The sequence below is a fragment of the Erythranthe guttata genome, chromosome 7, assembly GCF_056151865.1.
Source record: "Erythranthe guttata isolate IM_541 chromosome 7, IM_541, whole genome shotgun sequence".
In the NCBI taxonomy this organism is placed as follows: domain Eukaryota; kingdom Viridiplantae; phylum Streptophyta; class Magnoliopsida; order Lamiales; family Phrymaceae; genus Erythranthe; species Erythranthe guttata.
In genome coordinates this window covers 58,873-81,442 of record NC_142539.1, presented here as the reverse complement: position 1 = coordinate 81,442, position 22,570 = coordinate 58,873, and the positions used below count along the sequence as shown (strand labels likewise).

At 42.6% G+C, this 22,570-nt stretch overlaps 2 protein-coding genes across 5 annotated transcripts; both read left to right on the top strand.

The window, feature by feature from the left end:
- Positions 1-11,600: 11,600 nt before the first annotated feature.
- LOC105962786 (DEAD box RNA helicase family protein) lies at positions 11,601-17,648 on the top strand. Its single transcript, XM_088820441.1, has 8 exons — positions 11,601-11,811; positions 12,240-13,492; positions 13,711-13,941; positions 14,263-14,331; positions 14,896-15,165; positions 15,257-15,607; positions 15,785-16,062; positions 16,173-17,648. Exons 2-8 carry the CDS (start codon positions 12,254-12,256, stop codon positions 17,221-17,223), a joined length of 3,489 nt encoding a protein of 1,162 aa, XP_088676567.1. The 5' UTR covers positions 11,601-11,811; positions 12,240-12,253; the 3' UTR covers positions 17,224-17,648.
- Positions 17,649-18,057: 409 nt separating this feature from the next.
- Positions 18,058-22,511, top strand: LOC105962816 (YTH domain-containing protein ECT2). Of its 4 annotated transcripts, none has more exons than XM_012987149.2 (8): positions 18,058-18,501; positions 19,101-19,166; positions 19,332-19,473; positions 19,595-19,668; positions 19,754-20,230; positions 20,364-20,921; positions 21,050-21,262; positions 21,489-22,511. In XM_012987149.2, exons 2-8 carry the CDS (start codon positions 19,119-19,121, stop codon positions 22,119-22,121), a joined length of 2,145 nt encoding a protein of 714 aa, XP_012842603.2. In that variant the 5' UTR covers positions 18,058-18,501; positions 19,101-19,118; the 3' UTR covers positions 22,122-22,511. The 4 variants fall into 4 exon arrangements, with proteins under 4 accessions (XP_012842603.2, XP_012842604.2, XP_012842605.2 ...); XM_012987150.2 differs by having other exon boundaries at positions 18,058-18,593; XM_012987151.2 differs by having other exon boundaries at positions 18,154-18,501; positions 19,313-19,473.
- The last annotated feature ends 59 nt before the right edge of the window (positions 22,512-22,570 follow it).

Sequence of the window (22,570 nt, the reverse complement as noted above, 5' to 3'; positions counted from 1 at the left end):
AGTACGTAGCTGCACCGAAGCGTCCTCTAGTAGATCCGGAGGTACCGTATGCGTTCCATGGTGGACAGGGAACCAGTTGTTTACTTTTGGTGTGAATCGCGAGGAGCTTGAGGTTAGTAGGGTGAGACGAAATCCTATAAGGATGAGGCTGCGAAGTTGGACAAGTGGTATGATTTGCTGAAAGCTAAGTATGAGAACGAGAAATCGACGGGTAAGAGGTTTCTCGCTACGTCGGGAGGTGCTACTTATAGGTAGTGCAGCTTGTTGTGCTATGATTGAGGAACGTAATTTGGCTGCAGTCTACACGCCATTAGTTCGCACTTGTCGCAAATACCTTCGCGAGGTGGGTGGGATCAATGAGAGGGTCATTCGAGGGATGGAGCCCGGTATTCCATATGAGGGAGAGGATGTGGAGGATGTTAATGAGACGGGCAGTGAGCTTGTGGATGACATAGTTGCTGATGATCCTACTACGGTGGCGTCTTCCGCTCGTGATGGGAAAGCTTAGAGTTATATGCGATAGTTCGGTAATAGTTAACTTCTCTTGTGGGTGGAGGACTTAGTGTATTTTTATCTTTGACGTAGATGGGTATGTCCACTACTATTTCGTTTGAATTTTCTTCCGTGTTTGAAATTTAAAGTTTGATATTTTGATTTATTTATTTTGACATTGTCAACAGTTTTATGCGTTGCTTATATGTGTTTACATTTAGCATTGTACGTAATGTACTTGAGGAGGGGAACAGTCTCCCAAGACTTTTGTTATGGGTCGTGCCCTTTGTTTAGACCGATGGGTCGTAAGTATGTTAGGACCGTGGCCACGTTTTAAATGGATGACACATTAAAACAAAATAGAGAGACTCAGATAATCCAGTTGGCCAGGTTATATAGATGATCTTAATTTCTCTAAGTGTTCGTAGGGTTATAATTATATCAACCCGTCATAACGGTTAAGTAGTATAGAAACAATAACACTAAAAGTAAAGCAAAAACTTGATTTATTCATGGACGGAGAGTGCGAATTGTTACAAGCCTATGGAAATACACTTGTAAAAAGCGAATGGTTCGAAATAATGAAAATTATTCCACGTAGCAATAATAATTGTTTTTTCTTCCATGTCATCATTGTACTTGTTCGTGCTTGATTTGCTGGTGGCATGTCGATTGCCTTTGGTGTCTCTATGCCTGAAAAATATAGTAGAAAGTTTCTAAGTACTTGCACTGAATACTTAGTCATTTCATAAGTTGAGGTGATGTGTAGTAAAGAGTCACGTACTCAATATGGGGACTGCGTCTCGTTCTCGCATTTAGAGATATGAAATCAACTCGTGAGTTGCGGTGATTTGTTGCGTAATCATGCTTGTCAAATGGGATGGCATTACATTGTTAGTAGAGATATCGAATATATGTGCATGTGATATCACTTAGTAGAAGTGAGGTTACCCTTCGTGAGAAAGTGCGGAGTATCTTCTCTCTTTGCGCATCATGTGATTGGGGGAAGGCATCCCCTCGGAATTGATTCTCAGTCTGTAAGAAGATGGTGAAAGGTGGTTATGGAATGTTGAGGTAAGTAATATTAATAGCCCCCCAGTTTGGATGTGACGTTTACGTACCTCGTTATGGAGTAGGAACTTCTCGAGTGTTTAGAGATATTTTTGCAAGACGAGTGACGTGGAAGGTCGCGAAGCCTGCAAGGGTAGTTGTTTTAAAGCGACTTTTGTATGAGTAGGATGCGGATGCCAACTGAAACATTTTTTAAGTAAGGTGGGTGTATAACTCAAAGTCTAGAACCTTTTGAGGGTCCCTATATTCCAGGTTCTAGGTATAGGGTGTCCATCAAGGTTTTCAAGGCGATATGCTCCAGTGTTGACCACTTATGTTATTTTATATGGTCCTTCCCACTTGGGGTCGAGTTTACCAATGGGGCGCGAGGCTTCAGTTTTTTGGAGGATTAGGTCTCCCACTTGGAAAGATCGAGGGCGGACCTTAGAGTTATAGGCCTTGGCCATGCGCGTTTTGTACATCTATCGGACGCATGCAATCTCTCGTAGCTCATCTACAAGGTCGAGGCTCCCTCGCATAGCTTCTTTGTTGGCCTCGGGATTATAATTGGTGAATTGCCAAGATGGTTCACCGATTTCAACGGGTGCGATAGCCTATGCTCTGAAAGCCAAGTTAAAAGGCGATTGTCCGGTTGCTGCTAGTGGGGTATTTCAATATGCCCATAGGGCGTTGGGCAATTCATCCACCTACTTCCCCTTGGCACTTCCAAGCATTGTTTTGAGGTGTTTGAGTATGGTGCGATTCGTGACCTCGGTTTGGCCATTTTTTTGTGGGTTGGCTATGGATGTGAAGAACTATTTGATGTCGAAGCCAAAGCACCAATTCTTCACTTTGTCACCACAAAATGGGTTCCATTATCTGAAATAGTGAACCGTGGGATTATGAAACGACACACGATATTCTTCCAGAGAAATTGAATGACTTACTCTTCTTGGATGCGCGCTAAGGGTTTGGTCTCCACCCATTTACTGGAGTAATCCACGGCTGCAATGAGGAACTTGTGCCCTCTGGTGGCGGGTGGGAAGGGGCCGACTATGTCTAGTCCCCGTTCAGCAAAAGAATGGGGATGTCAATCGGTTGCATTAACGCCGCTGGCATGTGAGGGATGTAGGCATGCTCTTGGCAGGGTTTACACCTTTGTACTGATTTCTTCACGTCTTTATGCATCATTGGCCAGTATTAACCTTGTCTCAATAGTGTCAGACCAAGGTTCTACCACTCAAATGATTTCCGCAAATGCCTTCATGTACCTCTCAGAGTACGTAGTTTGCTGTAGTTGGGTTGAGCCATTTGAGATAGGGGAAGGAGAATCCTTGTTTGTAAAGTTATTCTTCCACTATTACGAAGCGAGCAGCTGCCGTTTTTAATTTTTTTGATTGAGTAGTGTCGGTTGGCAGTTCTCCCTTCTTGAAATAATTAATGATAGAAGTTAACCAACATGGTTCGTCCTTCTCATTGTAATGCACCTCATCGGTGGATGCTATCTCTGGTTAAGGCGAGGTGAGGAGAGTAACTTTCCGACTCCCAATGCTTGCCATGTATCTTCCAAGCCTAGCTAATTTATCTGCGTGGATGTTGCTGGAGCAAGGTGCTTGTTTTATTTCGTAGCTTTCGAGCTTGGATAATAGAGTGTCCGTGAGGGCCAATTATTTGGCCATGGAGTCTTCGTTGGCCTCATAGGTTCTGAATACTTGGTTGACGATGAGCTAAGAGTCGCTTTGTATTAGGAGCTTCCGTGCTCAAACTGCTAGGGCGAGGCGGATTCCAGCAATCAATGCTTCATACTCCGCTACATTGTTTGAGGATGTGAATTCGAATCATTGAGAATATTCGAATTCATCTCTGTTGGGGCTCGTTAATACGATACATGTGCCACCTCTTGCGGCAGTGGAAGATCCATCAACGCTGACAGACCAAGTGGGTAGGGAGGTGCTCTCCTCTGTAGAGGTCATTTCTACTAAGAGATCGGCCCATGTTTGCGCCTCGATGGTGGGGCGAGGTTTGAATTCTACCCCGTATTCACTCAATTTTACGGCCCATTTGGCTAACCGTCCGGATGTCTCGTGACTCCTCAATATCTGCTTCCGGGGATAGTTGGTGAGGACCACCACTTGGTGTGATTGGAAGTAAGGTCAAAGCTTCCGATCTGCATTGATGAGGGCGAGTGCGAGTTTCTCCATGTTGGTACAGCGTTGTTTAGATCCTTGAAGGGTGCGACTTATGTAGTATAGTGGCTGGTGACCTTTCTCTCCATTTCGGATGAGAACCGCGCTGATAGCATTAGCTAAGGTCGCTAAGCAAAAGAAGAGGGTATCTCCGAGTTGAGGTTTCGTGAGAAAATGTGGAGATGCGAGATATGATTTCAATTCGCTGAAAGCCTTTTGACATGCTTCATCCCACTCAAACTTTTTTTCACCCCTTAATATATTGAAGAAGGGCAGACCTCTATCTGCTGACCGAGAGATGAATCAATTCAAAGATGCCAAACATCCGTTAAGTTGTTGGATCTTCTTGATTTATGTTGTTGGAGCCATGGAGGTGATGGCTTCGATTTTCATGGGATTAGCTTCGATTTCTCACTGTGATATCATGTATCCCAAGAACTTGCCTCATCGACCGCCGAACAAACATTTGAGGGGGTTGAGTTTCATCTTGTACTCTTGTAGGATGGCACTACTGACCTAAATCAGCTAGGTGGTCCGAGACCGTGATACTTTTTACGAGCATGTTGTCGATATACACCTCCATATTTTTGCTGATTAGGTCTGCGAACATTGCGTTCACTAGACATTGGTAAGTAGCTCCCGCATTTTTTAGGCTGAAAGGCATGACTTGGTAGCTATAGATGCCTTGGTATGTGACAAAGGTGGCCCTCTCTTGATCTCCTAGAGCGAGCAAGATTTGATTGAGGAGCTCACATCCCTAAGTCGACTCAATGAGCTGGTCAATCCTAGGCAAAGGAAAAGGATCCTTGGGGCAAACTCTACTTAGGTTGGTGAAGTCCACGCACAGTCTCCACTTGCCCCCGGTCTTGGGAACAAGTACTACGTTGGATAACCATTCAGGATACTGAAATGGTCGTATGTGACTTGCTTCCAAAAGTTTTGCATCTTCCGCTTTGATGTGCGCGTTCGAGACCAAATGTCCGCTTCCTTTGTTTGACCAGTTTCAACCTTTTGTCGACGTTGAGTCAATGTAGAGCCACCTTAGAGGGGAATCCCGACAAATCTTAGGCTTTCCAAGAGAACACGTCTCCATTGTGTCGCAGGAAGTTGGTTAGCTGATGTTCCGTCTCTGGATCTAAATCAGATCCGATGCGTAGGAGCTTGTAATTATCTCCAGGTGTGAGCTCTATGGGCTTAAGCTCTTCGACGGCCGCTAGCTTGATGTTGTCGTCTCGTACGCTGATGACGATTTCTCTATCGGCCTCAATTACTGCGTTGACCCATTTTCGTTTGTTGGGTTTTTAGGTGTCGTCTCCCCTTCCGGATGGCTTAGACTTCTTAGATTTTTCACGTAGGGCTCTCGCGTAGCATTCTCGCGCGAGTCATCTATCTCCAAGTACTTCTCCCATCCCATAGGGAGTAGGGAACTTCAATTTTTGGTGAAGAAGGATGGAACAGCCTCCAAAGCGTGTATCGTAGGTCTTCCCAAGATGATGTTGTACGGAGATGGTGTATTATCTATCAGTAATTTCACCGTCTTCGTAACTCGACATGGGTTATCTCCGAGTGATATGGGAAGTTCTACTTCACCATTTGAGTATACATCACATCTTCTCCTGTGAATCATTTCAATGGAGTATTCATGGGGCATAATCTGGCGTTGTTGATCCCCAGCTGCTTGAACGCGTGAGTGTACCTGATGTCGGCCGAGCTCCCGTTGTCGACAGGTATATTCTTGACTAAATAGTTGGCCACTGAGGTCGTGGTCGCTAGAGCGTCGTTGTGAGACTCAATTGGACCTTCTAAGTCCGATGAATTGAAGACAATGCTAGTATCGGGTCTTCTTATCTGATATATAGAGGCGGAGGAAGATCCATGTTCCTGACTTATGCGTGCCGACCGGGCAAGGTTGCACCTTGAGTTGTGTGAGTCACCACATGCCGGTCCTCCCAAAATAAAAGCAATGACCCCTCGATTGGGTTGATTGTCATTGTTGTCTTGGTCACGTCGATGACCTTCCTCATCTCATGATTTCGATGGTTATCTCAACGTGGGGGGTCATCTCGTCGTTTGCTTTTGGACTTGTCGATGTACATCGCCCAAGTGTCCTTGTTTGATTAGCCTCTCGATGGATATTTTAAGTTGTGCTCCACTCCTCGGTGTTGTGCCTTTTGTCCTAATGAAAACGACAGTATCAATCTGACTTCTCCTGTTTTGCGTTGGGGTACATGGGGCGTGAAGGCTCTGCCAAACCTTTTTGCTCTATTACATGAAGGATTTTAGTGAGGCCAATGTTTAACGGAGTTAATCGCTTATAAGAAGAAGATGCTTGGCCTTGAGGTGGGGGTGGATGACGTCGATCATCTCGTCTCCTAATGTCCTGACGATCATCTTCCCTCTTCCTCTTGGGAGGGGCATGGGTAGAGGTTTCCTCTATGCGTATGTACTTCTCAACTTGATTCAACAACTCATCTAGATTGACAGTAGGCCTTCCGGCGATAGATTATTTGAACCTACCCGACTTCAGGTTTTGCTGCATGAATCCTGAGAGCATGTCTTCTCCTACGCCGGGAACTTCATGGACAGCTTCCACAAAACGTCTGATGTAGTTGCGGAGTGTTTCGTTGTCTCTCTGTACGATACAAAAAAAGTGTGCCGGGGTTTTGGCATATTGCTTGTTAATGGCGAATTGGTTGGTGAAACGCTGCGATAATCGAGAGAATATGTAGATTGATCCCGTAGGTAAAGAGTTGAACCAATTCATGGCCATCTTGGAGAGAGTGGTGCGGAACATCTTGCACATTGCTGCATCTGTCAGGCCATACAAATCTGCCATGGCATAGAACTTCTCTATGTGTTCTTGCAGGTCGGTGGTACATTCGAACTGAGGTAAGCCTGATACTTTCACTCCTTGAGGCATTACCTCGTTGAGGATGTCCATGGTGAAAGGACTGCGTCTTGTTCGAACTGGTGCTCTTCCGCCAACTGGGTTGTTCATTTGGGGGAAAGAGTTTTGGCGAGATATTCTACTATTTATCTCGTCTTCTCCTTTATTAAGGAGAGGAGCTCTACGTGGAGATGCATTATCAAATGGGGGTGAGCGCTGGCGTTGTTGTCTGGGTCGTGCCCCCATGTGATTAGTGGATTGTTGCATCCGGGACCGTGGGTCCGAGGTGAATGAGGACACACTTATTCGATGGTCGTCGTTCTGGACCGGTTGTTGTGCCATAGGTGGCATCAGGGGAGGAGCATTTGCTGGCATCGTGAGGGGAGCATTTTCTCCCATCGTGGCGATGTATTAGGCCACTGCCTCAACGGCTGCGCGAGTAAAGGCTTCTGCTATCATACGTTGGAGTGCTTCCTCGGTTATCTGAACGTTCGCGGGAGCGGTGGATCGGCGGGTGGTGGGTCGGCGAGTGGTGGATCCCGAGGGGGATTCACTTGGACATCGCGAGGTGGATCCGGAGCACAGGAAGGAGGTGGCAAGCCTGAGCCTCCGCGAATTGGGAGGTTGTTAACTGTGTCATTTTCTCTCCGAGCGGATGAGCATGAGCATCTTGCAGGCTACGTGATCTGGTATGCATTTCCCACCGATGGCGCCAAAATGATAATGCTAAATATATAGATCACCTAGGGTAGTGTGGTAAAAGAGTTGAGAGAGCAAAGCGGATCACGAGCTGGCCAATTGGATGGTCTTGAGGTCCCTGCGAAAATAACACACGTGAACTAAGGCGGGGGTTGACCCGGCGGAAACTCTTCCGATGCTCAAGTCAGATGTACGCATCGTGGAGATAGTAGAGAGAATATAAGCTCTAAGATGCTTGTGAATCAATGGAACGCACCTTAACAAATGAGTAAAAACTCTATTTATATGTCTTTTATTGTGTTGGGTTTGATTTGTTCGGCCCAAGCCTTATTTGAAGGTGTTTTGGGCTTTCGTGTAGCGGGCCAAAATAATAGATGAATCGTGGGCCCATTGGGTCGGCCCAATTAGGTATATCATTAAGCCCCCATCTCCCGAGTCGAGGCGGGAGACTTGTTGAAAGGGTGTCGGATCGTGTCGATAGTTAAATGTGTCGTAATTTGACTTGTTTCCATTGTCGTAGATTATTTCGTAATAAAAAAGGGGTAATTATATTTATTTGGCAGGAAGATATATATTTAAGGGTTTTAAATATTATAGCAGTGCCAAATAAATTGAATTCTTTTGCGGTGGAGAAAAATAAATTATAAAGGTAAGTATTTTTAACCTTTGGGGTATTTCTATGTGTTCTTCCTTGTATATTTTGTATGTGTTCTTCCTTGTATATTTTGCGGTAGAGTAGAATCTGTTCCTCGGTTGAGTATTGTTTCGCAAAAAAATATTTTTCATGATTAACTCGGGTAAATCGAAATCCTTGCGGATAAAACTTCGAGATCCGGTTAGAATGGGTGAGATGCCGTTTGGTACTTTGGGTATGGAGCGCGATAGGGTTGTCCCGTTAGATGTGGAGATCGAATTGCTCAGGGTTGGTTCGCAATACGAAGAGAGCGTTGGGTTAAGGGGGGTTGCTATTGGCTTAGGCGGAGTAGCCGTAGCTGAAGATGGCTTGGCTCAGGGCACACATCCCGATGTGAGGCAAAAGGAGATTGGAAGGTCGGCTCGTGCGCCGACCAAGGGGAGAAACAGCTCAGCCGGCGGGACTGGGGTACGTGGAAGAGTACGTGCGCGCGTCAAGCACGGCGACTTAGGGATGCGCGCGCACGTCTGACGATTTGATTGGTGGATGTGCGCGCTCGTCGGGCGTGGATTTCGATGAATGCGTGCGCGCGTCCGTGGTGGGGAGGTGGTGTTAGAGTAGGTGACCAACAAGCCAACTTGTGGTTGTGTTCTTTCCATTTATTCTTGTAATAAATAATCATTTTTCGTATTAATGATAAAACACCTTGGCATTCTATATCTTTGTCCCTTGTTCAAACATATATATAGTCCTTACAACTATTACAAGTACTTGTAATTGATCTTTAAGGATCGTGAGATATTTACTTAAGAATTATAACTGTTAAACGTGTTCTCAGTCGAAGGGTTACGCCACTAATGATGATATCAACCTTTCTCATTAAGAGACTAGCACTTAGTGTATGTGTACTGCGTCTCATCAGTAAACGGTATTGTAATATCGGCATGCATAAGTGGGTGCTCGTAAGTTGACGAGTTCACTGAACTCCCTCACCCTAGAAATCTCTAAGTGGTTCTCAATAATCGAGTAGAGATATCTATGGTATAGTTGTACACCATTAGTCCTTAAGACCTACACATCACCGTGACTTCACTAGAGGACCAACTGTATCGTGACCTGTCCCTGAGTTCCACCGAGGACCGCCCCAAGGGCCAGTGTTCGAGGAGTTGGAAATCTAGTGGGAGGTCTCTACATTGTAGTCGGGGATTCGATCGCTAGAATAGTCTTGGATGTCTTGTGTGTTCTCATAGTTTGTAATCTTTAAGTCTCTGGCCAGAGCTGACTAAGTGATGATTAGGGAATTCGATTCTCTAAGTCATGCACGCACCGATTACAACACTTAGAACGATCGCACAGTTATTGAACTACTAAGGAGGTCTCGATGAACCAATGCCTCTAGTTCAATCGGGACATATGAATCGAAGGGATCGTACTGTACGTTAACTATATCAAAAGGTTCTTGCAGGACTTCATTTGTATCTAGGAATCATGACGCATAGTTGCTATACGCCAATCTTGATTCGTTGGGTGATTAAGTTGAAATGAGTTTCATCTTAATCGTAGCTCTAGTGACGATGTTAAAACACAAAGGGTTGTGGATCCACGGCTAGCTTACACATGAACCATCGAGAGTCACACTGCTCGTGCACTCGAGTTCTTTGAATAAATATAATGGTCAAAGATAAAAATGTTTAATCTTTGCATAATTGGAAGTCAATACGATTGAGTACAATATTCGTAATTTGGAAATATGAATGAAAATAAGAATAGGAAAAGAACTAGGCGAACATCTTAGTGAACTTTCTAAATTTGGAAGTTTCCAGATTTAGAAGGTCCACTGAATTAGAGTTTCCACTTTTGGAAATTGAAAATTGAGAATTGGCATTCGTAATGACGAGGACGTTTCAATGATTCTGAAAATGTAATCGTTATAATTTTCCGACCATTGAGTTGTGAGAAACGAGCGAATAAAGACTAACGAACTTAAGCTATTGGGTCCGGTCCAACTTAAGCCCGTTAGGGCTTTTATACAAGACACTATAAATACAAGATTTATAGATCTTTCACAACACACAACACACATCACAAACCTTAGCTGCTCTCTCTCACGTCCACGGCCACTCTCCACCGCCGCCGTCGCCGGAATCGCCTCTTCCGTCTATTCTAACTTTTGCGTGTCTAGTGCCACGTATTTAGTAGATCTCAGTATACGAGGTGAAATCCGAGAGGAGGAAGACCAAGGGGTAGAATTGCCGAGAAGCCATCGCCGAAGCACCGCCGCATGCGCCTTCACGTGCCACCCAAAGACAGCGCGTGGATCTCATGCGCCGCCGTCGTTGAGCGCGTCCGTGGCCGGTGCACCGCCGTTGCTCCACCCGACTGCACGGATTGATTTCCGTGGCAGTTTGCTCCAATCCAAGAATTTGCCTCACGCTTCAAGAGGTAATTTTCGGATCCGTTATTAATTAGGTTTTAATTCAATTAGATTAAATTATATGTTAATATTCACAGTATGAGTTTTCGTGAATTGCTATACGTGATTGTTTGTATGAATTCGTGATTTACTGCGAGCATGCTATGTGATTTATTATCGAATTAATTATACGCATGTTGTACTTTAATTTTTGCTGGAAGCATTAAGGTACGCAATTAATTGCTTAACAAATCGAGCATGTGATTATATGAATATAAATCATATTTTTCATATAAAATTTTTGTTTTCCGCTGCGTACACGTGCCCGATTCCCAACAGATGGGTGGCGCTGTGCGCGTCGCGCACGGAAAACGAGGGATGCACGCGCGCGTTCGGGTTGGGAGAGTGGATAGCGCGTGCGTTACGTGCACCGCCCATCCAGGGCGCGAGTGGGGTGCGCTTGAGTAGACGCGCGCGCGCGTGGCAGACGCGTGAGGAGGGTTCTGGGGCGCGTGCTAGCGCGTGGATCGACCCGGAGGTGCTGGTTCGAAGCCGTCCGCGATAATCGGACAACCGAACGCGGGTTTCGCGAAGCGCTAGTTGCTTGGAGTGATGATTTGGGGCCAAATGTTAATATTTGTCCCACTATTGATGAAGTTGGTTCTAGTAGACGTCGTTATGGGTGTCAAGTGGTGGATTTTGGGAGTGATAGTGATGAGTCAACTCACTTGAGTTCGTCGAGCGAACGTTTTTGACCGAGTAGTGAAATGGAAGCGATGGTTGAGATGGAGGAAAAAGATGATACTCCGCTTGGTGATGTTGAGATGGATGCAAGGAGACAAAAGCAGACAAAGCCAATTAATCTTAATTTAGTTGATGTTGATAGTACGTTGACTGAAGAGCATTTGCTGACCTTTCTTCGGTTGGTTGGAGTACCGAGAAATATCGAAATTCTTTTCTTCAGAAAGGCGAGCGTTTGTATTCGCCACCTGTTAGGTTTCATACGGTGTATTTGGCGTGTGTTTATTTATATATATATATATATATATATATTATGTAAAAACTTGATAGTAATAAATAAATACACTTATTAAGTTCCACGGTTGATTAATGGGTAAAATTAGACTGGATGCAGTGCGCAGTCGAAAATATAAAACAGGGGTTTTTTGTTAGTTAAAATAATAGAGGGACTGTTTGCAAATTGAGATAACACAAGAGTTTTAAATGCAATTTAGCTATGACGGAGTTTCACAATTAAAACCGTGTACGAGCACACAGCTAATTCTCTCCCACTTGGAACCCTAACCTTTAACAATCGTTATTATTTTCCGAAAATTAAAATTCTTCCTCCCTCCGGCAACTAGATTGGAACCAGTTTTCCTTTCTGCACCTGTAATTTGAGAGGGAGTAGGTGAAGTATATATTCTGGAGCTAGATTATACTCTCACAGGTGAGTGATTTTTGGATGAATTTCATTGGCGATTTTTTATTTGTTTTTTGAATGTTACTCGATAACCTCCCCATAGATATTTCATAAATTGAGCTGCGACGAACTGATGAGTGTTCTGGTTTGTATGAAAACAAAACTTAAGCTGGAGATATTTACTTATTTTGCTATTTTTTTATTTCATGATTGGAGCTCTGGGATTATGCATATCTTTTCACTCGAATTACGTTCGATTTTGTAGAGAACAAAGAAACATCCTTAGTTTGTTAACATGGTTTAGAGATTCTACTCCGATTCTTCTAACTTTGTGTAATAAGTGCCTTGAGATTTACGATGCAACAGATTTTATTAAGAATGCTTTTGATTGTTTCTTGACTTCATTAATTTTTAGGAGCGTGTGCTGTGAATTAATTTCATTGAATGTTGTGTAGTTTGTTGAATAAGAATGTCCACTGCTGAGGCATCCCCAAGTAGCCTTGGGCCGAGATATGCTCCGGATGATCCAACTCTACCCGAACCCTGGAAAGGTTTAATTGATGGAAGTACAGGCGTTTTATATTATTGGAATCCTGAAACAAATGTTACTCAGTATGAAAAACCGGCTTCTGTGCCACCACCTTTGCCGCTTGGGCCACCACCTGCAGCTTCCACACCTAAGATGAATCCTGTACCTGCAGCCAGAGACAGTACTCAAGTTTCTCAAAATCAGCAAATGATGCAAACACATCAACAAATGCATGTAGTTTCACAGGCCACTCAACAGCAAGCTGGACCTCCTGGGCAGTTTCAGGGGTCATACATGGGGCCAATTCAACATGGACCGGAGCAAGTGAGACCACAAATGATGCAACAGCATGGTCAACAAGGGCCATCTCAGTGGGGACAAATGTCTACACAGCCAGGGCAACAAGGATTTCAGCAGTCAATGCAGCAAATTCCTATGCAGACAGGGCACCAAGCTCCTTATCAGTCAATGCAGCAAATGCCCCATGTCCAACATGGTCAAATGTACCCTGGTGCGCAGATGGGATCTCCACATGGTTATCAATTTAGCCATCAGCATTCACAATACATGGTGCATCAGCAGAATGTACCTCCTCAAGGGCCACAAAGCTCCTTGCAACAGGTGCCTCACAAACAAGAGCATAAAATGGAACCTGGTCAGAGAGACGATATTGATTTTAATCAAGGGAAACAGCCAGGATTTTCACCCGCCAATCAGCATTTGGTACAAGGGCAACAATTTCCTCATCTCCGAGAGCAAAAAACTGGAATTCCTCAGAGAGATGATGTTGAGTTTCAACAAGGAAACCAGGCAGGGTTTTCACCTGGCCAGACTCAGACACCATCTGTGCAGAAGATGAGCATTCAGCTAAGTCAAAATGCACAGTATGGGGGATCATCTGCTAATATGCAACAGAACAATCCTTCGGCTCATGTGCAGCAAACAGGGGTGGAATTACCACACGCACAACATGGTTCTAGGTTTCAGAATCAGATAGGCCCTGGGATGGTGCATGGCCAGCAGCAGAATCTACCGCCTGGTAGATCAAATAGGCCATATGAAGAAAACCATCCTGGGAGACCTGGAAATGATTTATTTTACAACACTCCAACTGATGTCAGTGCAATGCCCCCTCATTTACCCAAACTTGCACCACTACCCATGACCAGAAATCAGCAGGTAAATTTTGTAATTTGGACACCCTATGCCGTAGATATCTGTGTTTATATATATATATATATATATATATATATATATATATATATATATATATATATATATATATATATATATATATATATATATATATATATATATATATATATATATATATATCTGTGTTTATAGCAAGTGAACTGAGTTGAATGTCTGTTGATGCTGATTCTTCCTTTTGTCAGGAAATGAGGACTGGTGATTTCCCCCCTCAAAATGTTGCACCCAGTCTTCCAGTGAATATGAATGGTCCTGGAGGCCCTCCCTTGCATGGGGCCTATGGTCATGCATCTGCTGCTCCTCCATATCCAAACAATAATTTTGTGAGGCCTCCTTTGGCAATGATGGGATCTTCAGATCCTATTCATTTATCAGCTGCAGAAATTTATCGTCAAAAGCACGAAGTCTCAGCCACGGTTTGTACTTCTATAAATCATTTTCCCTGATTTTGGGATTAGAGAAAATAAATTTTTTTTGTTTTCCGATTGATGTTAGACTCGATGTTCTCTTTAAAATATAAATAAGTTATCTGAACGTGTAAGTATCAATGAGTTGAAGAAACTCATATATCATATAATTAAATAAAATCATGTATACGATGCTGGAGAAGCATGGATTATTCATTCATGAGATGAAAGCTCTGGCTTCAGAAATTTATATTCTTTTCTCTTTAGATTCATTGATATGTTACTGGAGTCAGAATTCGTATTTGACAAGACCCAATTATAATTATTCAGGGCGAAGATGTTCCAGCTCCATTTATGACGTTTGAAGCCACTGGATTTCCACCAGAAATACTGCAGGAGGTAAGGGCTTGGTTATAAGGTGGATTGTATTTTTAGAAGTACGATGGTGAATTTGCTGTCCCTCATTATGTTCATTCAAAAAAATGATGCTTTTAGCTTATCAGTTTTAACTTGTCGCAGGTGCGATATCTGCTCCAGAGGAGGAGCACATGTCGTACGCTGCAGTGCTATGCTCATATCTATCCAACAGCTATTCTGATTTTTTGAGGCTGCAAAATGGACTGTTGGAGCCTTCATATAGCACTACTTCTTGAAGGGTGCTTCATCCAATTCACACTATATATGTGACTGGGATTTCTTGCCTATTGGCTCCGATTCCTCTGTTTTATTTGCTCCATTTTTTGCGTCGAGTTGCTTTCAGTAAGCAACCACAAACCTATGAGTTTTTTTGAGCATTCATTTTTTTTCTTTTCTTTTCTTTTTGGTACTAGTTCCTTCCTTTGCTTTTCAAATATTTAATCGCTTAGTGTAGCTTTACTTTCCATATTGAGTTGCATGGAATCTTTTCTAGATATTAATGTTTTGCGGGCTTACGTGTTCCTTGTATTTTTTATTATATTGCAGATACATTTTGCTGGTTTCTCTGCTCCCACACCAATTCAGGCACAGACGTGGCCTATTGCTTTACAGGGCAAGGACATAGTTGCTATTGCAAAGACAGGATCTGGGAAAACTCTAGGATACTTGATGCCGGCATTCATTCACCTCAAGCGAAGGCGTAATAATCCTCAGAACGGCCCATCTGTTTTGGTATTGGCTCCAACCAGGGAGCTTGCCACCCAAATCCAAGATGAAGCGATCAAATTTGGTAGATCATCTAGGTTCTCTTGCACGGTAGACTACCTGTCAATTTGTTGTTATTTTAAAATGAGCATTATTCTACTTTACTTATTTGGGTTAAACGATGGACTTGTCCCCTTGTCAGTGCTTATATGGTGGTGCTCCAAAAGGACCTCAGTTGAAAGAGCTAGAACGGGGAGCAGATATTGTTGTGGCAACTCCTGGTCGGCTCAATGACATCCTTGAGATGAAGAGGATTGACTTCAGGCAGGTCTCGCTTCTTGTTCTTGATGAGGCTGATAGAATGCTGGATATGGGATTTGAGCCTCAGATCCGTAAGATTGTGAATGAGATTCCTCCGAGAAGGCAAACTCTTATGTACACTGCCACGTGGCCCAAAGAAGTTCGCAAAATAGCAAGTGATCTTTTGGTCAATCCAGTACAAGTTAACATTGGGAGTGTTGATGAGCTTGCTGCAAATAAGTCTATTACCCAGGTACCTAATGACCATTCTGCCTTGTCATTCTCATGAAAACTGAGTTCTGAAATAATTAAATCATTCTCAATTTTTCATGAGGATCTGTTTCTGGCTATGTTTGATATTGCTTTATGACTATGAATGTTTTCTTTTGTGATTTTCTGTTTCTATTCACAAAAAAGTACCCCTCTGCAGTATGTTGAAGTAGTCCCTGAAATGGAGAAGCAAAGACGCCTGGAGCAAATTCTAAGATCACAAGAACGTGGTTCTAAAGTCATTATATTTTGCTCTACTAAGAAGTTATGTGACCACCTGGCACGTAGCCTTGGACGTAACTTTGGGGCAGCTGCAATTCATGGAGACAAATCCCAGGTTGAGAGAGACTGGGTATTGAATCAATTCCGGGCAGGGAAGTCCCCAATTCTTGTTGCCACCGATGTTGCTGCCAGGGGGCTGGATGTAAGAGACATAAGGTCAATACCTTTACATTTGCTTCATTATTGTTTAAAAACGTATACTTGAATCAGGTTTGCTTTGTTGCGTTAGTTCTCCTAGTTACACTGTTTGAGATTTCACATCACAGGGTAGTTATCAATTACGATTTTCCTACCGGGGTTGAAGACTACGTACATCGCATTGGAAGAACTGGGAGAGCTGGTGCTACTGGGATTTCATACACATTCTTCTCGGAGCAAGACTGGAAGTACGCTCCTGATCTTGTTAAACTCTTGGAGGGTGCCAACCAAGTTGTGCCTCCTGAAGTTAGAGACATAGCATTGCGTGGTGGGCCGGGTTTTGGCAAGGACCGAGGTCCTATCAACCGTTACGACTCTGCTGATGGTGGGCCTCGTTGGGATTCTGGTGGTCGTGGTGGTGGTATGAGGGATGGCGGAGGCTTTGCGGGACGTGGTGGGATGAGGGATGGCGGCTTTGGGGGGCGTGGTGGGATGAGGGATGGCGGGTTTGGTGGTGGGAGGGATGGTGGCGGCGGGTTTGGTGGGCGTGGTGGTGGAATGAGGGATGGTGGCAGCTTTGGCGGACGTGGTGGTGGAAGGGATGGTGGATTTGGCGGACGTGGGATGAGGGATGGGGGATTTGGTGGTGGAAGGGATGGCGGTTTTGGTGGTCCTTCAGGTGGTCGTGTTGGTTGGGACAGGGGTGGGCGTGGTGGTCCACAGGACAGAGATGTAAGAGGGCGTGGTAGAGGAAGAGGGGTTGGACGGTTTGATAACAGAAGGGAGAGCTCAGACAGAAGTAGGGGAAGGAGTTATAGCCCAAGTCCAGATAGGGGGGTTCGAACATGGGGTTATAGCAGAAGCAGAAGTAGAAGCAGAAGTTATAGCAGAAGTCGTAGCAGAAGCAGAAGCAGAAGCAGAAGCTGGTCACGCAGCCGTAGCCCAAGGAGCAGCCGAAGTCGTAGTCGTAGCCCCAGACGTAGAAGTAGAAGTAGAAGCTACGAGAGAAGACCACCACGCAAGTCTAAATTTGATCAGATGGCACCAAGTGCTGATGTGTTGGTTCCCTCTGAATCTATAGCAGCAGAGCAGCTTCCTTATGTTGCATCAAGCATGGACCAGCCGATCAATCCTCTATTGGAACCCTCGTCTGACAGAGATGCTGCTGCTGGACTCTAATTCTAAAGGTGAAGGTTAAGATTTTTTGTTTGATGGATTATAAAAAAAAAATAGCTATTGTGGTTGGGGACTCCTCTTGACAATTTTGGCAGAGAGACTCTTTGTAGAAGCAAAATCAAAATGGGAAGCGCCGTGCTTTAGTGCTATGATCTACATTCTACAGTTGGTGTGCACTGGAGGAGCAGGAGTCATTAATGTTTCTTTTGTATTGCCCAGGGGTAAAATATAATATATATATATATATATGTATGTATATCCACCCCCTCCCCTCCCCTCCCCTTTACTTTTCAGTTTATCTTCTACACATTTGACTGTTTTAGATGTACTTTGATGATGTGGCATGCATTGTTTGTTGGGGACTTGACCTAAATTCTTGACCTCGGTGAGGCTTGTCTCTTTCTATTCATGCTATCATTCTTTTTCCATTTTTTTTTTTCGTTTTCTTTTTGTGTGTGTGTGTGTGTGTGTGTGTGGATAAGCTCATATATATATATATATATATATATATTGTTGTGTAATGTTGGTCATTAATTTGCTAGTTGGGAGTTGTAGACGTGCAAGATTGTCTTGTTTTTCAAACAAGAGGTGGAGAGAAGCCCTCTTTTTTTAAACATAAAATTGATACACGAAATGATAAATTAAATCCTAGTGTTTCATAATTATTTTCACCAATGTAATTCAAGTGCATTTTCTTGAAAAATTAATCAACAAATTGACCTATTTTATTTTCACGCAAATACCAATAATAAATAATAATAATAGAGAAAAAGAATAATGGAAACAAAATCCAATTTGGTTTTGTTATATGTTCCAAAACATCTAGTTCCTTCTTTTGCCTTCTTCCCCACGACTTCCTTTGCCTATTCTTTATCCAAAATTCGAAAACCAAAGGCTATATTAGTAATTTAACCAAACAGCGGATTCCTCTTTGTGTAGTGCAGCTTGTGCCAACAAATCAGTCTCTCCAAACATTTTTCAAGCTTTCATTTCGTTCCGCTTTCGACCGCCTTTAATTCTCTCTCTCTCTCTCTCTCTCTCTCTCTAGGGTTTTCTCTCTTTCTTAACCGCGTATACATTTGAAAACATAGAAAAAGAAAAAAAAACACTTGTTCTACGTCTAGCAATTTTAATAATCAATTATTCCTAACGAAATCCAATAATTAAACAAACACTGATTCCTCCCAGAAATATTAAGAATTCGATTCACCCATCCTCAACTATGATCTTCCAGCTCCTTTCTGGGTCAACCATGGCTTGATTCTTCTGCTCATCTCTTCCGTAAGTTGTCGCCCATATATATATCTATCTCTCTAACAATCCTCCCTTTCGCCTCTCCTTTTCAATTCGCTTTCGTATCGATCTTCTTCTAGGTATGTCAATACAAGTTTTGGATTTTCCTTTTTCCTTTCTAGTATTCATATTTATTTAGAGTTTTTGGTAACTTTCTCGGACTCACTTGATTTCTAGGGATTTAGTTGCGAAACAATTATTGATTGAACTGATTTTGGTATACGATTAGGTATCTTGCTTAAATTTTGGCCCAACTTATGTTTTCACAGTTAGGTTTGCATGATTGGCCGAAAAATCATATTGAGATTCTGATTTTGGATTTGCCTATCAATTTTGAGGCACCAGAAGTTCTCAAATGTTCCAATTTTTCTCATGAACCAATTTCCGCACCTCCTGCTAAAAGAAATTAGAGAGCTAGGGTCCATCCTCATTCACTTCATTGGATATCCCGATCTTCTGTTACTTTACATCATCAAACGTCTAATTTTTTCTTGTCAATATGATAACTCAGACTGAGGTTTCAAACAGATTTTAAGTTTCTACTTGAGCTCTATATGCATTTTAAGTATCAGTATATGTTTCTGCAGGGTGTGGCAAGTCCTGGGATGGAAGTATACAATGTTCCTGGTCAAGGACTTGCTGATATGTATCTGGTAAACACCTGGAATGTACTTTTTTTAACCTAATATTTCACGAGTTCTCCGGGTAGAGTGATTCAGTGGTCTGGCAGTGATACGGTTTATTGCTCAGCACGTTGTTGTCTTTTTTTCCTTTAATTTGTAGATTGACTTTAATGCAGATTGTTTTGGATTTCCCAGATTCAAGGTTCTGAGCCAATCCCACAGTTTATTTCCCAATTTGAACCACTTGAATCCATGTATAATGAGGGAGCTCCGGACTACTTTGTCGATCAGGGCTTGTATTACCCCCCTACTACCAACTATGGATATATCTGTACAGGTAAGAAACATTATACCAATGAAATAGCAATTGTAATTAAATTGGTAAGCACGTTGTATTTTGGTATTGGTAATTCTGTATGGTACCTCGTTTGAAATGATATGCTCTTCCCTTCTGGTAGGATTTGAATCAACTGGTGACTGGGAAGACCACCAAAGGATTTTTGGTCTGGATGGTCAAGATCTTCAGTATACTGTGAGTCCTTCTCTTCTGGCTTGTTTATTTGCATTCTTATTCGAGTTACCGGATCTAAGATATTAATCTGGTTCTTTTCTTGCAGGGTGTGACAAATGAAAATCTGCCATATGTATATTATAATCCTAGCTATGGATATGGGCAGTCACCTTATAACCCATACAATCCTTATATTCCTGGTGCTATGATAGGACTGGATGGATCTATTGTAGCGCCCCAGCAGTACTATGCAATTCCCTCGTATGAAAATCCCATTTCATCACCTTCGTATGTGCCCGTGGTTCTTCAATCAAGGCCCGAGTCTCGTGCAAATGGGATAGGAGACTCATTCGTTGATAATGCTGTATCTGTTAGTAAAGTTGATGGTCTAGTTTCTAGATACAATTTGCCTCCAAATACCCCTAATTCGTCACTGGCTAGACTTGGGGATAACTCTAGTCGAAGAAATTCCTCTGCAAGGATGTCTGAAGGGGGTGGAGCTAATACTGGATCTGTCAAGCAGCATTGGCCTAATGTTACTTCTGTTAATTTTACTAATAGAGCATCATCACAGATATCTCTGGTGAGTAATTTTAACAAGATAATTCATGTCTTCTTATCAAATAGATAAAAATAAAACATCCAATTTCCCACGTTTTATAACAATATTTTGATATTCAGTTTGTACGCTATTCTGTTAAAATCTTGTATTTTAGGCAAGAGATCCTCAAGGCACAGAAAATGCTTTACGCGGGAAGGCTTCATCTGCTAGTAGTCAATCAAAGAGTGCTTTTACTTCTGCAAAAGGATTGTCTGGTTTCGAATCAAGCAATCACGCTCAGGCATCTGTACATAGAGTTAAGCCCAATGCACTCTACGATAGAGTCACTGATGCTGAAAGAGCCAGCCCTGACGCATTGAGAGAGCAGAATGGGGGACCATTGATAGAGCAGAATCGGGGGTCTAGGACAAACAAATTGAAAAATGAATTGGTGGTTAGAGCCTATACAACAAGGGCCGGAAATCCGGATGCTCAAGGAAACATTACTATCTTTAAAGACCAGTATAACAAAATTGATTTTCCTGTCGACTATGCAAATGCAAAGTTCTTTGTGATCAAATCGTATAGTGAGGATGATGTGCATAAGAGTATAAAGTACAACGTGTGGTCTTCTACACCTAATGGGAACAAGAAGCTCACTACTGCATATCAAGATGCCCATAGAACAACCCTAGGAGATTTAAGAGGCTGTCCTATCTTCCTCTTTTTTTCTGTAAGTAATGTTTCTCATGTCTTTGTTAAGTACTTAGGTTGTTTCTATTAGAGGGGCTCCCGTATTTCTTTTCCCTTTACTCATTAAATGTTACTGATCGGGTTCTACTTTGTAATTCGGAATTTCAGGTTAATGCTAGTGGCCAGTTCTGTGGTGTTGCAGAGATGACTGGCCCTGTGGACTTCCATAGAGATATGGATTTCTGGCAGCAAGATAAATGGAGTGGTAGCTTTCCTGTGAAGTGGCACATTATAAAGGATTTGCCAAACTCTAATTTTAGGCACATTATACTAGAGAATAATGAGAACAAGCCAGTGACAAACAGTAGAGATACACAAGAGGTATCCTTCCACTTTTTATATAGTGTCATATGCTTTCGCTTTTGAATATTTATCTATTGCTGAATGCTGGCATCATCGACATCAAAAAGTGTTACTTTAAATTTATGACTTTCAATTTAGCGACACTATGTTGAAGCCCAAGGGCTGTCACAAATACTCAATTTTATTGTTTGACCCGAGTTCAATGTGATCAGCGTGCTTAAATTATGCTAATTGTTGTTTTCAGATATGCTACAAGAAAGGTTTGGAGATGCTGAGAATTTACAAAAGCCACACATTAAAAACATCCTTGCTTGATGACTTCATGTACTATGAGAATAGACAGCGGATTCTGCAGGAAGAGAGAACCAGGCTGCTCAGAAAGAGTTACGAAAATCAATATCTTGTTCCACAACTGGATCCTCCTCGCAAGCTTCAGTATGTTCATGATTTTCCTTACACTGGAGATGTAAATGGTACGAATAATGATGCCGACAATTTGACCATTGTGAACAAAAACAAAGTTTCAGAAGATTCTGAAACGGACAGCTCAGTGACGAAGAAGCACTGTGCATCTACAGAGCAAGTGTCCTCGTCAGATTCTAGTACCAACAAATTAACAAGTGTGAGTGAAAGCGGCGCAGATGGAGTGCCAAAAACAGTTGATGAATTAAAAATGAGTTCATTGACGATAAATGCAGAGAAGACAGAGCCTGAGTGTCCATTGCCTAGTGTTGCTGTTTCTAGCACGACAAAAAAGGAGCAGGTAAAGGTTGTGACTATAGGGTCAATGGCAGTGAAAGTTACGGGAAATGAGTCTTGTGGTTTTTTAACAGTTGGAACAATACCACTTGATCCCAGAGCTCTTAAGGGTGATTAGGTATATATTGAAAGAGGGGACAATTTTCTTTTGAATGGGTTTTGGACAAGTTGTTGGTGAAGAAGTTGTGTATATTTGGATTTTGGAGTGTATCATTCATTATACTCGGTCATGGCTCTACAGTTTTCAGTCACTGGTAGAGTTATTCCTTGGGTGCCGGCTTGCAGTTTGATTGGATGGAGGACGACGACTTCGTATTTGACTACATTGATTGATGAAGAATACTGATGTTTTTTTCTCTTTTTTATTTTTCCCCAAGTAGGGTGGAGGTGATGATACACTCTCTTATGTTAACTTTCTTTTGTTTTTTGGCTTCCAATGATTATAAAAGTGATATGAAAAAAGAAAAAAGAAGAAAAAAAGAAAAAAAAAGGCAATACGCCATATTCAGTGTCTCTGTTTTATTTTTCTATTTGCGCCATACATTCCATCTATGTTTCTTATTAATA